The 12,411-nt window shown below is 38.4% G+C and overlaps 1 protein-coding gene across 2 annotated transcripts; it reads left to right on the top strand.

Moving 5' to 3' along the window:
- The first annotated feature begins 2,524 nt into the window (after positions 1-2,524).
- LOC148365569 (uncharacterized) lies at positions 2,525-10,690 on the top strand. Of its 2 annotated transcripts, none has more exons than XM_088335953.1 (3): positions 2,525-2,683; positions 5,635-5,748; positions 8,752-10,690. In XM_088335953.1, exons 1-3 carry the CDS (start codon positions 2,635-2,637, stop codon positions 8,973-8,975), a joined length of 387 nt encoding a protein of 128 aa, XP_088192079.1. In that variant the 5' UTR covers positions 2,525-2,634; the 3' UTR covers positions 8,976-10,690. The 2 variants fall into 2 exon arrangements, with proteins under 2 accessions (XP_088192079.1, XP_088192077.1); XM_088335951.1 differs by having other exon boundaries at positions 2,543-2,683; positions 5,608-5,748.
- Positions 10,691-12,411: the final 1,721 nt, after the last annotated feature.

The raw sequence follows: 12,411 nt of genomic DNA, 5'->3' as shown, positions 1-12,411 counted from the left end.
GAATCGACCTAAATCTGTATTCGTGTCGGAATTTAAAGTCACTATACACTTCAAATCTGGATGACCAGTCAAATGATTCACGAGGTTCATTAAATAAGTAAGGAAACCATTCTGATGTTTTTCAATTTAGGGAATCTCAAATCCATGTGTATTGTTGGTTTCTCAAAAGTTCAGGTATCTACGGTCAAGATCAAAGGAAAAATCGGATTCATACCACAAACTTTGATGCAGAGCTCTATGATGAATCGGATTCTTGTTGGATTATTGGTCTGGGTTAGGTTGCCACTTGGTTCACCAAAATGTCCAATCTTACAAGGAATCGGGAAGGGAAAAAAACCTGCCCAAAACTTTTCTAGATCTGTATTTTTGTCCATTCTGAATCACACCATCACCGGTTGGATTCAAAATGAAGAATTGTCTTGCCAACAATTGAAAATCTCAAGTCCTGTCTTCCGTCAACGCTGGTGTGTGTGTTCTTCCTGCAGCGAGCAATGACAAATGATGTGCTATTAGTGCTAACTAAAATGTTTATGAAGTCTTTTTTTTTTTTCCTTCAAAACCTGGAATAACACAGAAATATTATATAATTGAGATTATTTCATTTGATAATTTAGTTATGATTGAATAGTCACTACAATTGTGTTTCCTATCAAATTTAAATATTTAAATGTCAAATATACTTTATTTATTCTGAACTCACTTTTTAACGGGGTTTCAATAAACTTAATGATTTACTACATTGACTTTTAGGTTACACGTATTCCTGCTACATTATCACATTGTTGTGTTGGGATCTTGAGATAAGATGTATTAGTTTTGTTCAAATATTTGTGTAAATTGAGATCATATTAATCCTCAAGTCAGATATATACAGTGGCTTGCAAAACTATTTGGCCCCTTTGCATTTTGTGACCTTTTGCCACATTTCAAACGTTAAACATAAATATATAAAACTGTAATTTCTTGTGAAGCATCAACAATAAGTGGGATACAATCATGAAGTGGAACACACTTTATTGGATATTTTAAACTTTTTTAACAAATAAAACGAAAAAGTGGGTGTGCATAATTATTCAGCCCCTTTACTTTCAGTGCACCATACTCTTTTCAAAAGTTCAGTGAGAATCTGATTCAATGTTGATGTAAATGACTAACGATGATAAATGGAATCCACCTGTGTGTAATCAAGTCTCTGTATACATGCACCTTCACTGTGATAATCTCAGAGGTCTGTTTAAAGTGCACAGAGCATCAAAAAGAACGAGGAACATACCAGGCAGGACTGAGATACTGTTTTGGAGTAATTTAAAGCTGGATTTGGATACAAAAAGATTTTCCAAGCTTTAAACATCCCAAGGAGCACTGTGCAAGCAATAATATTGAAATGGAAGGAGTATCAGACCACTGCAAATCTACCAAGATCGGGCCGTTACCCTAAACAAGGAGAACACTGATCAGAGATGCAGCCAAGAGGCCCATGATCCCTCTGGATGAACTGCAGAGGTCTACAGCTGAGGTGGGAGAATCTGTCCATTGGACAACCATCAGTCGTATACTGCACAAATCTGGCCTTCATGGAAGAGTGGCAAAAAGGAAGTCATTTCTGAAAGATATCCATAAAAAGTGTTGTTTAAAGTTTGCCACAAGCAACCTGGGAGACACACCAAAAGAAGGTGCTCTGATCAGATGAGACCAAAATCGAACTTTTTGGCAACAATGCAAGACGTTATGTTTGGCGTAAACGCAGCACAGCTCATCATCCTCAACACACCATCCCCACAGCCAAACATGGTGGTGGCAGCATCATGGTTTCGGTCTGGTTTTCTTCAGCAGGTACAGGGAAGATGGTTAAAATTGATGGGAAGATGGATATAGCCAAATACAGGGCCATTCTGGAAGAAAACGTGATGGAGTCCGCAAAAGACCTGAGACTGGGATGGAGATTTGTCTTCCAACAAGACAATGATCCAAAACATAAAGCAAAAGCTACAATGGAATGGTTCACCAAAAAACATATCAATACCAATAAAGTGTGTTCCACTTCATAATTGTGTTCCACTTATTGTTGATTCTTCACAAGAAATTACATTTTTATATCTTGATGTTTGAAGTCTGAAATGTGGTAAAAGGTCACATTGTTCAAGGGGGCCAAACAGTTTCGCAAGCCACTGTACAGTACTTTAGTGCACATGAGGTACAATAATTTTAAAAGTATAAACTCGTTCGCATGAACCAAATGCGTACTTTTGGAATGAACCAATATCGAGCAATCATTGTTTTGTCTCCACTAATATTATGTACGCCGTGTCCGCACCAATACCCTTGGCATAAACCATCAAAATCAGCACAGCAGGGCAGCAAAAAACATTGTTTCAAGTGTCTAAACTGAAACTGTGTCACTTACTTTTAAAAATGGTCCCTGGGTTCACAACAAAAACTGTTCACACTTGTTCAGTTAAGTCAATTAGTGCGAGGCTCTGACTGTGCAACATATATGAAGATTAGTGGGATTAGATTTTAATGCTGCAAGATGCCTCTCAATTTCCGAAGCGTCAAACTTGGATTTGTCGTCCTTCTGCTATCACTACCTTGGCTCAGCACTTCATTCGCTGGACCTGTCGTTTTGCTGCAACCATGAAGGCTCCTCTTGTCCTCCTGCTGGTCCTCTCTTTGGCTAACCACAGTAAGTTTCCGCTTTTCTTTAGATTTGTTGCTAAAACATGCAACGTTCAATAAATATTTGGAATTTGACATTTGTATTCTCTCTAAAATAAATACATTTCCTTGGGCCTCCTGTTGCTGTCAGAAAGACGGTGGAAATGCACTATATTAAACAAGGATGAATAGGTCCAGAGACGTATTTTACGCAATGGCAGTAAGTACAGTGAAGCATCACCGCGCTGAGCTGCAAAACCATTTTTGTAAAAAAATAGAATGTAATAAAATGTCTTTCCAGGAAAGCTGCTGAGTCAGCAAAACAAAACATGCCAAGTTAGCTTTTTCAGGCATTTCTCACATCTAGGGTAACCTAACTGACTGCCTTTAGAAGAGGTGGCCATACCTGAACTCCTTCCACCTTTTCTTGGGTGGACAGACAAACTTATAAATGATATATTATGTCCTTATGGCTGCCTTGCTACACAAGTGATTTGTGCAATTGTGGGATGAATGCTTTTTTTTTTTAGTTAACAAATGATTTGAGGTACAATTTTTTTAAATATTATTTGAATCATTTTCCTTTTGAACTAACTGGTGGGGCGTTTTAATTTTGTTGGGATTGTTAGAATAACAATAAAAATGTGATTTAATTGTATTCTGCATGGTTGAAGCTGTTCTCACTTAGTCAACACCTACTAGTTTCGCCCATTAATCCATTTTCTGAGTTGAATTGTCTTCAGCACATGTTATTTTCAATAGGGATGTCATCAAGACCACATACTGATATCATGGGTCCATAAAATTCCATTTCTTTTGCAAAAACTCATATTTAAACATAGTCATAAGTCCCATGAAAATATTTTTCCTTAATAATGCATTCATTTAGTGAAATTATGTTTCCTAGGATACTGAGTTCCTGATTATTTTATGGTCTAAAAAGGACAGTTGATACAGGTATCTGCTATTTGTGCATTCGTTATTTGCACCGCGAGGGTGCTGGAGCCCATCCCAGCTATCTTCGGACAGTGGCCAGGGGACACCCTGAACTGGTTGCCAGCCAATCAGAGAGGCACACAGACAACTCATTCACACATAGGGACAATTTGGACAAGCCAATTGCACTAACATGCATGTTTTTGGGATGTAAGAAGAAACTGGAGTGCCTGGGTGAAACCCAGCCAAACACGGGGAGAACATGCAAACTCCGCACAGGAAGGCTGGTATCCTGGTATCTGCTACCATCACCAGTCATTTTCTTGGAAAAGGCCCATAATGCCACTGATAACTTGACCCGCCCATCCCTCATCTCAAAGTTGTTGATAGACTTTGTTCATCACACAAAAGACATTTGAAAAAAATCAGCGTCTTCGCTACTAATAAATTTACATTTTTTGGTCATATTTACAGTAGCCACATAAATCATGCGTCTACTTAGTCCTCATTCCTGATAGCATTCAATAAATTCTTCCTGTAGTCCTTCTTGTTAGCCGCTCAAGCTAACTACTCGTTGATTAGCCAGTTCGCTAGTTCATTACCAATAAAATTGGTCTAGTTTTGACAATTGAATCTAAGTATGTGTGAGAACTGTTGCATTCTTAGTTCTTCACTTCATCCCACAAAACATTCCACAATGTATCATTAGCTTCGGTTATTCATAAGTAATGAGTGTGAGGGAATGTGCATGTACCGTTATCTAATAATTTCTTATAAGACGGGGGTGATACCTCAACCACTAGGGTCGTAGTGACACCATTTCGGCACCGTTTCCCATTGTGTGTCTTAGGCAAGTACAGCATGGTGGTGCCCATCCCTCTCCAGGCCAACATATGTTTCCATTGGGTCCCAAACCTTTGCGTGTTAGGGAAATGTGCTAACCACTGCACTACAGAAACACTAATGGTGTTGGGCTGGGTTGGGTTTGATCCTTTACTCACCCGGGTTGTAGGGGCACCATTTCCTATGGTGTGTCTTAGGCAAGTACAACCGGTGGTGCTCATTCCTCTCCAGGCCAAAATATGTTTCCACTCGATCTCGAACCGGGGATCTTTCACATGTTAGGTGAATGTGCTAACCACTGCACTACAGAAACACTTTAAAAATATAATTTCTTATTGAGAATTTTTTTTTTTTTTTTTTATGTACAAAAACAAAAGTACTATGTATACTCGTCTCCTGGACATTATTTCAAGGTGAAGTCCCGCGGGCCAATTTGAGCCTGTTAGAAGATTTGATTCACGTTAATATTATACACCAAGAAAGGTGTGTATTTATTATTGTACATTAATGTTTAATAATATTTGCATTTTCTTGTATCTCAATCTGATTGTATTTTTTTAAAAATGATTCAGTTGAGTGAATGATGGAAAATTGATATTGTTTTTTTTTTTCTTAAATAAATTTAGCCCACCTTTTGCTAAAATAGAAACCAAAGGCTCCTGGACGGATCTTGCATCCAATTTTCAATTTATTAAGATTTATATCCAAAATAGAATGATCCTTTTTGTCTGTTGATCATTGAAGATTACTGGTACAGCCTCAGAAAACTATTGCTTTATCTATCTGATAATATTGGAATATATTTGTTAGGTTTTCAGTAGTTTCTTTTAGGTTCACTTAATTATGTAAGTCCTTTAAAAAAAGTTGAATATTCGATCAGTCGGGTCTTGGCTTACAGGCATTCTTTGTATCTGGCCCTTTTTCTGTTTGACACCTTTGTTTTAGATGACATTGACTTTTGAAGCAATGAATTATTAACGTTAAATTCAATTTTTTCATTCATTGTACTCTAGTGTTTCTCATTTGTCTCATTATTCAGTTTTTGTTTTTCTCCTCATTATTGTCATGTTAAATGGAGTTGTTGTGACATTTCCAAACACTCTGTGATGCTTCCATTGCTTTTTTCATTTATTGAAACGAAATGTCTGGTGAGCAGACTTCATATCAAATCAGGTGTTGTACCCTGTACTGTCTGCACAGGTAAGGCCCTCAAATGCCACACTTGTGCAGCCTCCAGCGAGGATGACTGCAACAAGCAAGGCTCAGCCCCCTGCCCGCAGTACGCTGATGCCTGCGCCACCATCACTGGGCCTCGTAAGTACATACACACACCGAGTAGTTCAAGGATTTCTGTTTTTTTTTGATGTACAGTACAGAGACCCATCGCTACTTCGCGCTTCGGTTAACGCCGGTTCACTCTGCGGATTTTGAACTGAATTATCTTTATTGTCATTGGTATCAACCAAGGTTGATTATAGGTTCAGAGCTTTGGGGGTGCTGAGCACTCAGAATATGTGGCTGCTTAAAGGAAATAATAATTTTACCCAAAGAGATTCAGAATCATTTAACACTCTTCGGGAGTTTCACCATATACAAATAAATTGGGAGGAGGTTTTGTGTATTTTTTTTTTTATAGCAGGGGTCTCCAACCTGGTGCCCCCCAAAGACTGCTGAGGTGCCTGCAGGCATGTTCTGAAAATAGCTCACCAGTGCTTGGTCATTGTGATTTTCAAGAAAAATGATTATTTTATTGGTTGACTGAGTCTATTTAACCCTAATTGCTGTAATGAACGTGCTAATAACATAGTAATAACTTAGTATTAACAAGATTTTTAATTTCTAAAATTCAAATATATGATTTACAGTTTAAGGGCTTCATGGACGAAAAAAATGTATTCAAGTAATAATAAGTATTTTTAAGCAATTAAGAGAATCAAATGAGAATATATTCATGTATTAAACAAATGTATTTACCGTATTCATATTTTATTTTTTTATCTGACAGGAAATGCAACAAACTAAATTCTAATTGTGGGTTTTATAAAGCAAATGTGCATTTTGTAGCTCCCCACCTTCCTACTTTTTTAGCTATCCAGTTAGCTATTTATATTGTTTCCATCCTATCTCGCTAACATTTAATCTTTTTTTTGCTAGTTATCAAGTTAAATTTTGGCCTTTTTTCTTGCTAACTATCAAGTCTTTTAATAGTTTTCTATCCAGCTATTTATTTAGCTGTTTACTTTGCCAGTCACCAAGCTCCTTTTTAGTTTTTTACCTGTTTACCTTTTTAGCAATTTAGCAAGACATCTAACAAAGTTGAATTTTTTAGAAATTCATATGAAACTGGATAGACTTTGTACTAATTAAGTAGCTCGATGCTTGAAAAAGGTTGGAGACCCCTGCTTTATAGTTACTGTGGTTAATAGACTCTCATCTGAACATGGTGATTTTCACAGAAATAAAAATGGATGATAACAAAGTCATAGTATTGGGCTGTAAAATAGTTGTTCAAAATTACTACTGTAAAACAGACTCTCACTGTAATACAGCGGAGCCTCCACAGACTCCGCTGCTATGCCTCAAGTGACACTAGCCGAGCCAAAGAGGAGTGGTGCAGGGAATCAAATGGACTTAACCATTTCAAGGCAGGGTAGTACTGTATTTCTGTACAGTATGTTCACATTTTTGTTTTGTTTTACTTTTTTTTGATCTAGCGTTTTTCATCATATTTAGGCCCATGCTGTCCTTCATTAAAGGTGGAGTACGGCATTTGAAAATGTAAGGCTGCTATCGACTAATTTTGGGGGCTTATTTTGCCTGAACGAAAAAGTAAGATCAAAGCAGATAGGTGCAATGGAAAATATAGCATAAGGGCTGTTTGAACTCAGTGAGGCATTTAACTTTCAGTTTTAAAGGCCACCTCAAACTAAACACACCAGCTTCAAAGAAAATATAAAAAATGCTTATAATTTTCGAGGGTGCCTGGGTTGAATTTGGGTGGTGCATGGGAACCTCCTAAACAGGCTGGTTAAGCCTATGGTATCAACATATCGTTCATTTTGTTAAGACAGAGAGCACATGGCCATCACGAGGGGCAGGTTGTATGTGTGTGTATTGTGTGGGTGTGATTGTGTGCACGACTGAGATAGGCTGATGTATGCTGTCAGTCTAATAGCGGGTGGGCACAAGTCAATGTGTTCACACTCTGTAATCCCTCGTTTTTTGTGGGGTTTGCGTTTCAAATGACACACAATAGTCAAACAAAATCCGCGAGGTAGAATCCTTTTATTTATTTACTTTTTATGTTTTTAATTAATACTCTATGGAAAATTAAAAAACAAAGAACAAACCCTATTTACAGGCTTGAGCATTTCTTATCTCACATTTGTAAAACAAAAGGACATTCCGGGTTGCCTTGACAATCAATACCCAGGAGGACGGTTGGAGCAAATTCACAGTAAAATTAAAGCCAACGTTATTTTCTTATCCAAAATCTCAACTTATATCTTTCTTTGATTCATTTTCTTATCCTTGTTTTGTTTTTGTATTCTATTCAAGTTTCTCCAGTAGATTATTAGTAAAGAAAATTCCATGAATCCAAGAGTGTGTATCTAGATTAAAGTATGTTGAACTATTCAAATCGGTGAAAAGAATTGATTAAAGCTGTGTGTAGCCAACCCTTCAGATCAGCTAAAAAAAAAGTTTTTTCCTGATATTATTATCTAAAAACCAATGTGGTGCTCCAAAAAGGCAAGTTTGAAATGAATAAACTCAGCTCTTTAACTTAAATTTCGCTATAGTATGTACTGTCAAATTATAATTTTGAATTTTAGTTTTAATCCTGCTTCTATATTGCACCATTGATTCTAAACAGGGTTGAAAATGAGTTCAGAACACTATCCACGTTTAGCTTCCTTTAGCATGTCGAGAAGTCCATGTTTGTTGGTTATAGAAAGCATCTTCTTTTGCCTTTTGGGCCCAGCCGCTGGTGTCTTTGTCGGTATGGAGCGTTTTGATAACGTGATGACTTTTAGAGATACTCGAAATTGAAAATGATTTCCGTGTACGTGATGTTAATTTGTCAAGCCGTTTTACATCCGTGTGCGACTTAGATCGGAACATTATTGAAACACAGGCAGACACAGGCAGAGAAGGGGCAGGGTGACTATTTGGCCAATCAGAATGCAGAACGCAATGCACAATGAAAAACAGCGAAAAGTTAAGTGTAATACAATGGAAGACTACTGCAACTCCGTATTTTCCCGAAGCGTTCCTTGGAGTGTTACAAGTGTTCATTTTGTGCAATTTCCCTTGCAGACACAGTGCTCAAGTCGTGCACCTACAAGGCTTTCTGTGACAAAGCTCGCGGCAGCAGCTCTGGAGCCAAAATGGAGTGTTGCTACGGGGACAACTGTAACGGGCCCCACAGAGCCCACAGTCAAGGCGACCATCACCCTAGCAGCACGGCGGCGTTGTACTGCAGCCCAATGCTGCTATTCAGTGCAGCGATGCTGCATCTCGCCACTTATAAATTCTACTAACTTACTTTTACCCGAGCTGTTTCCACGGTGCCCCACTGAGATTTTTTTTCCCCATCTCTTCAATGTTAGGAGGGGCCTTTGCATTCAAGTGGTTAGACATTTGATGTGTGTGGTCAATTAAAAAAAAATACATTATTTTTAATGACAACCTCTTAGGTGTAGTCATCTGCTTCCTTAAAGGGACATTGTGCATTACATGTTTTGCAATGATTTTTTTCCCATTCGAAAAGAGAGAAAAAGAGAAAAATAAAAAGTAGTGTTTCTACTCAATGCCACAATCTATACTTTGTTCCATTTTGAGCAGCCAAATTAATGAGTACAAAATGTGCTTTATTGGGCAAGTCGTTTTTAACTTCATATAAGGAAAAACAATGATAACACATAGGCCTACAAGCAATATCTTAAGTCTTGTTGTTTTGGGGTATGTTGGCCACGGCAACCAAAACTATCACCCCCAAAATGCCAAATTAATGTAGAAACATTTTTACAATGTAGTTAAATCCAAAATTTAAATATCTAAAAAATATAAGTATCTTTCACTTGCAATATCTAACCTTGCTCGTGCACTCATTCTCCAATCGACTATTTTGACACTTAAATCGTCTATTTGGTCCTATTCAGCGCAAGCCCAAGTAGCCAATGTTCCCTCTAAATTGCGTGCGGACGCAATTGCGCACTATACAGACATCCGCGCACAAAAAAAATCTACACATCAGGACTCAAAATTGCGAAATTAGTTGCAAATTCATTCAGAATTACAGCGCATGCCGAAAAAAAACAACACTGGTTCCTTTGGTGGTGTGTTTTCAATGCGGTACTTTTAAGTCAATGTCGAAGTTGCACAAAGTTGAGTAAAGTCAGTAAGGTTTTTTGAGAGTCGGCTTACTAAAAAGAGCTAGCTTTATCTGCAGACAATGATATTGTCATCAACAAAATCGCAGAGACCGGTGCTTTGCTTGGGAGGATTTTGACGTTTCACCATTGATCTGCAAACGAGGCAAACTCTGGTGTGAACAACCCAACTCAGTAATGACCCTTCACACGCAAATGTGAGGAAAGAATGATTGGTGGGGCGTAAACAGCCCATTATTTTGAAGAATTACTCTAGTTGTATTTTAGGGGTATTTATGCGATCTGATTTTTGTAGTATTTCTGTAGTATTTTTATAATATTACTGTACTTTTATTTTGTAGTATTTCTACAGTATTTTTTTTTATCAGATTAATGTATTTTTGTAGCAGTATTTTTGTAGTTTTTCTTTTCATAATATTTATGTAAAATTATTTTTGTATTATAGTCTTACTGTAGTGTTTTTTTGTAGAAGTATTTTGAACTATGTCCACACTAAAGTCTTTGTAGTATTTCTTTATTTATTATTTTACCATTACTGTAGTCACAATTTTTGTGGTATTTCTGTTGCAAGATTTCTGTAATAGTGTAACGGGTGTAATAATAACTTTTATTTTATTGAAATTCCTGCTAAAATATGTGTATAGTTTTTGGTAAATGTCCTGCAATGCTGAGTCCAACAGTGCCATCTGCTGGTATGGGGTGGGGTTTGGTTTTGGCTTCTAACATGTGACCAGGAGGCGGGGTTTGTTGTCAGTTTTACCAGAGTACTACAAAGAGATCAAAGAGATCAGACCCAGCAGAAAAAGCTAATGTTGTGACTCATCCATTTGCAGAAACTGTAATAATAAAAACCTCATCATCCAGTCCAGCGTGAATGTGGATCTTTGGTGGGACACGTACACCGCGGTTACATTGGTGCCGTGACCCGTGACTTCATTCAAACTCTCCGAACCGAGGACTGTCCTACCTGCCACATCGTTTCATGAAGCCATCAGCTCACAGTATTTAAAGTTGCTATACAGTGACGTGTTACTCAGGCTACTGATTTATTTTGTGATTTTGACTCATTTACATATTCGAAACATGTTTAATCAGAGCACGAGTGACATTTCTGAGGGTGTAGCTGATCAGATGAAAAATATTATTCAGGAGATAGGACATAAATTGGCTGATAGCATATTCTCAAATATTCAGTCACATAATATAGTAGCTCCTAACGCTGCTGCCACACAAGATGTAGCAAACAGATTGAGTCAGGTGGTTACGCAGAGAAAGGTTAAGGAACCGCCGTCATTTATTGGGGATGGCTCAGACTCAATAACAATACATGAGTGGGAAGATCTAATGAGGACATTTATTAAAAGGAGTAATGTGAGACTTGAAGAGCAAGCAGAGGAAATCCTTATACATTTGAGAGGAAAAGCTAAAGATGTAGTTAGGTTTGGCATTAGAAACAGTAATATAGACATCTATACCCGCCCTGACATGATTTATAGTCTTCTCAGGAAATACTTTAGCTGTACCAAGTACTCTGCTGTCCCTTTAGCTGACTTTTATTCAACTTTGCCCAAAGACCAGGAAGACCCCTATGACTACTGGCTGAGACTAAACAGAGCAGCTGACCTTGCCTCTGAGTGCTTGAGTGAGCAGGGCAAAACATTTGACAACCCTGAAATAGAGGTTACTCGCATGTTTATTAGGAACTGCCCATGCAAGGAACTGGCACTCACTTACAGATCAAAAACCATCGAAAAGTGGTCAGCATGTGAGGTACTAGAGGTGCTGAATGAATACCACGCTGAGAAGAGCTACAAAGCAAATTCCCTACAACAACCTGCGAATAGAGCGGAAATTGCAGTACACAAAGCTGAGGTGAACCATGGTCCAACCCTCGTGCACGAGCCACCTCAGACTTCGAGCCCACAGTATGTCTCTCTAACGGACGTTATTAGTATGTTGGAGAAAGTTCTGATACGTGTTACCTCGAACCAGTTTCAAGAGAGAGGGGGAGCTCCAACCAGGCGACCTGGAGCCAGAATCAATGGTTTCACTGCCAAGCCATGTATCATTTGCAAAGAGGTCGAACACAGTGCTCTCTCTCATTGCCGAGACAAAAACCTTTGCTTTCACTGCCATGCCCCAGGGCATTCTCGACGTGATTGTCCAGTGACGAAAGTTGTCCCGCTGCCTCAGGGAAACTAACTGATCTGCGCTTAGGGGAGAACAGTGCAGATCAACTGAGTATACCTCCCACCACTAATGTGAAGCCTGACATGCAAGATAATAAATCAATTTATGAGATGTATAGCAACAAGATACCTCCATCGAAGAAGCTGATCTTTCAGGGGTTTCAGAGAATAGCGGAGACTGACGAACTGTTTTACACACCTGTACTTGTGCAAGAAGGCCCCACTTTCAGAGCGCTGTTGGACAGTGGGTCGATGGCTTGTACAGTAAGTGAGGACACGGCTAAGTCCCTCCTGCAGCAATTCCCTGATATGATGAGTTACACGGCCGATGATTATGTCATTGTAGGCTGCGGTGGACACCAAGTTTCTCCCAGAGATATGTACGACATTCACGT

Source organism: Urocampus carinirostris, chromosome 5 (assembly GCF_059441175.1).
Source record: "Urocampus carinirostris isolate Australia breed hairy pipefish chromosome 5, RoL_Ucar_1.0, whole genome shotgun sequence".
Lineage (NCBI taxonomy): Eukaryota > Metazoa > Chordata > Actinopteri > Syngnathiformes > Syngnathidae > Urocampus > Urocampus carinirostris.
This window is presented reverse-complemented; position numbering and strand designations above follow the sequence as displayed.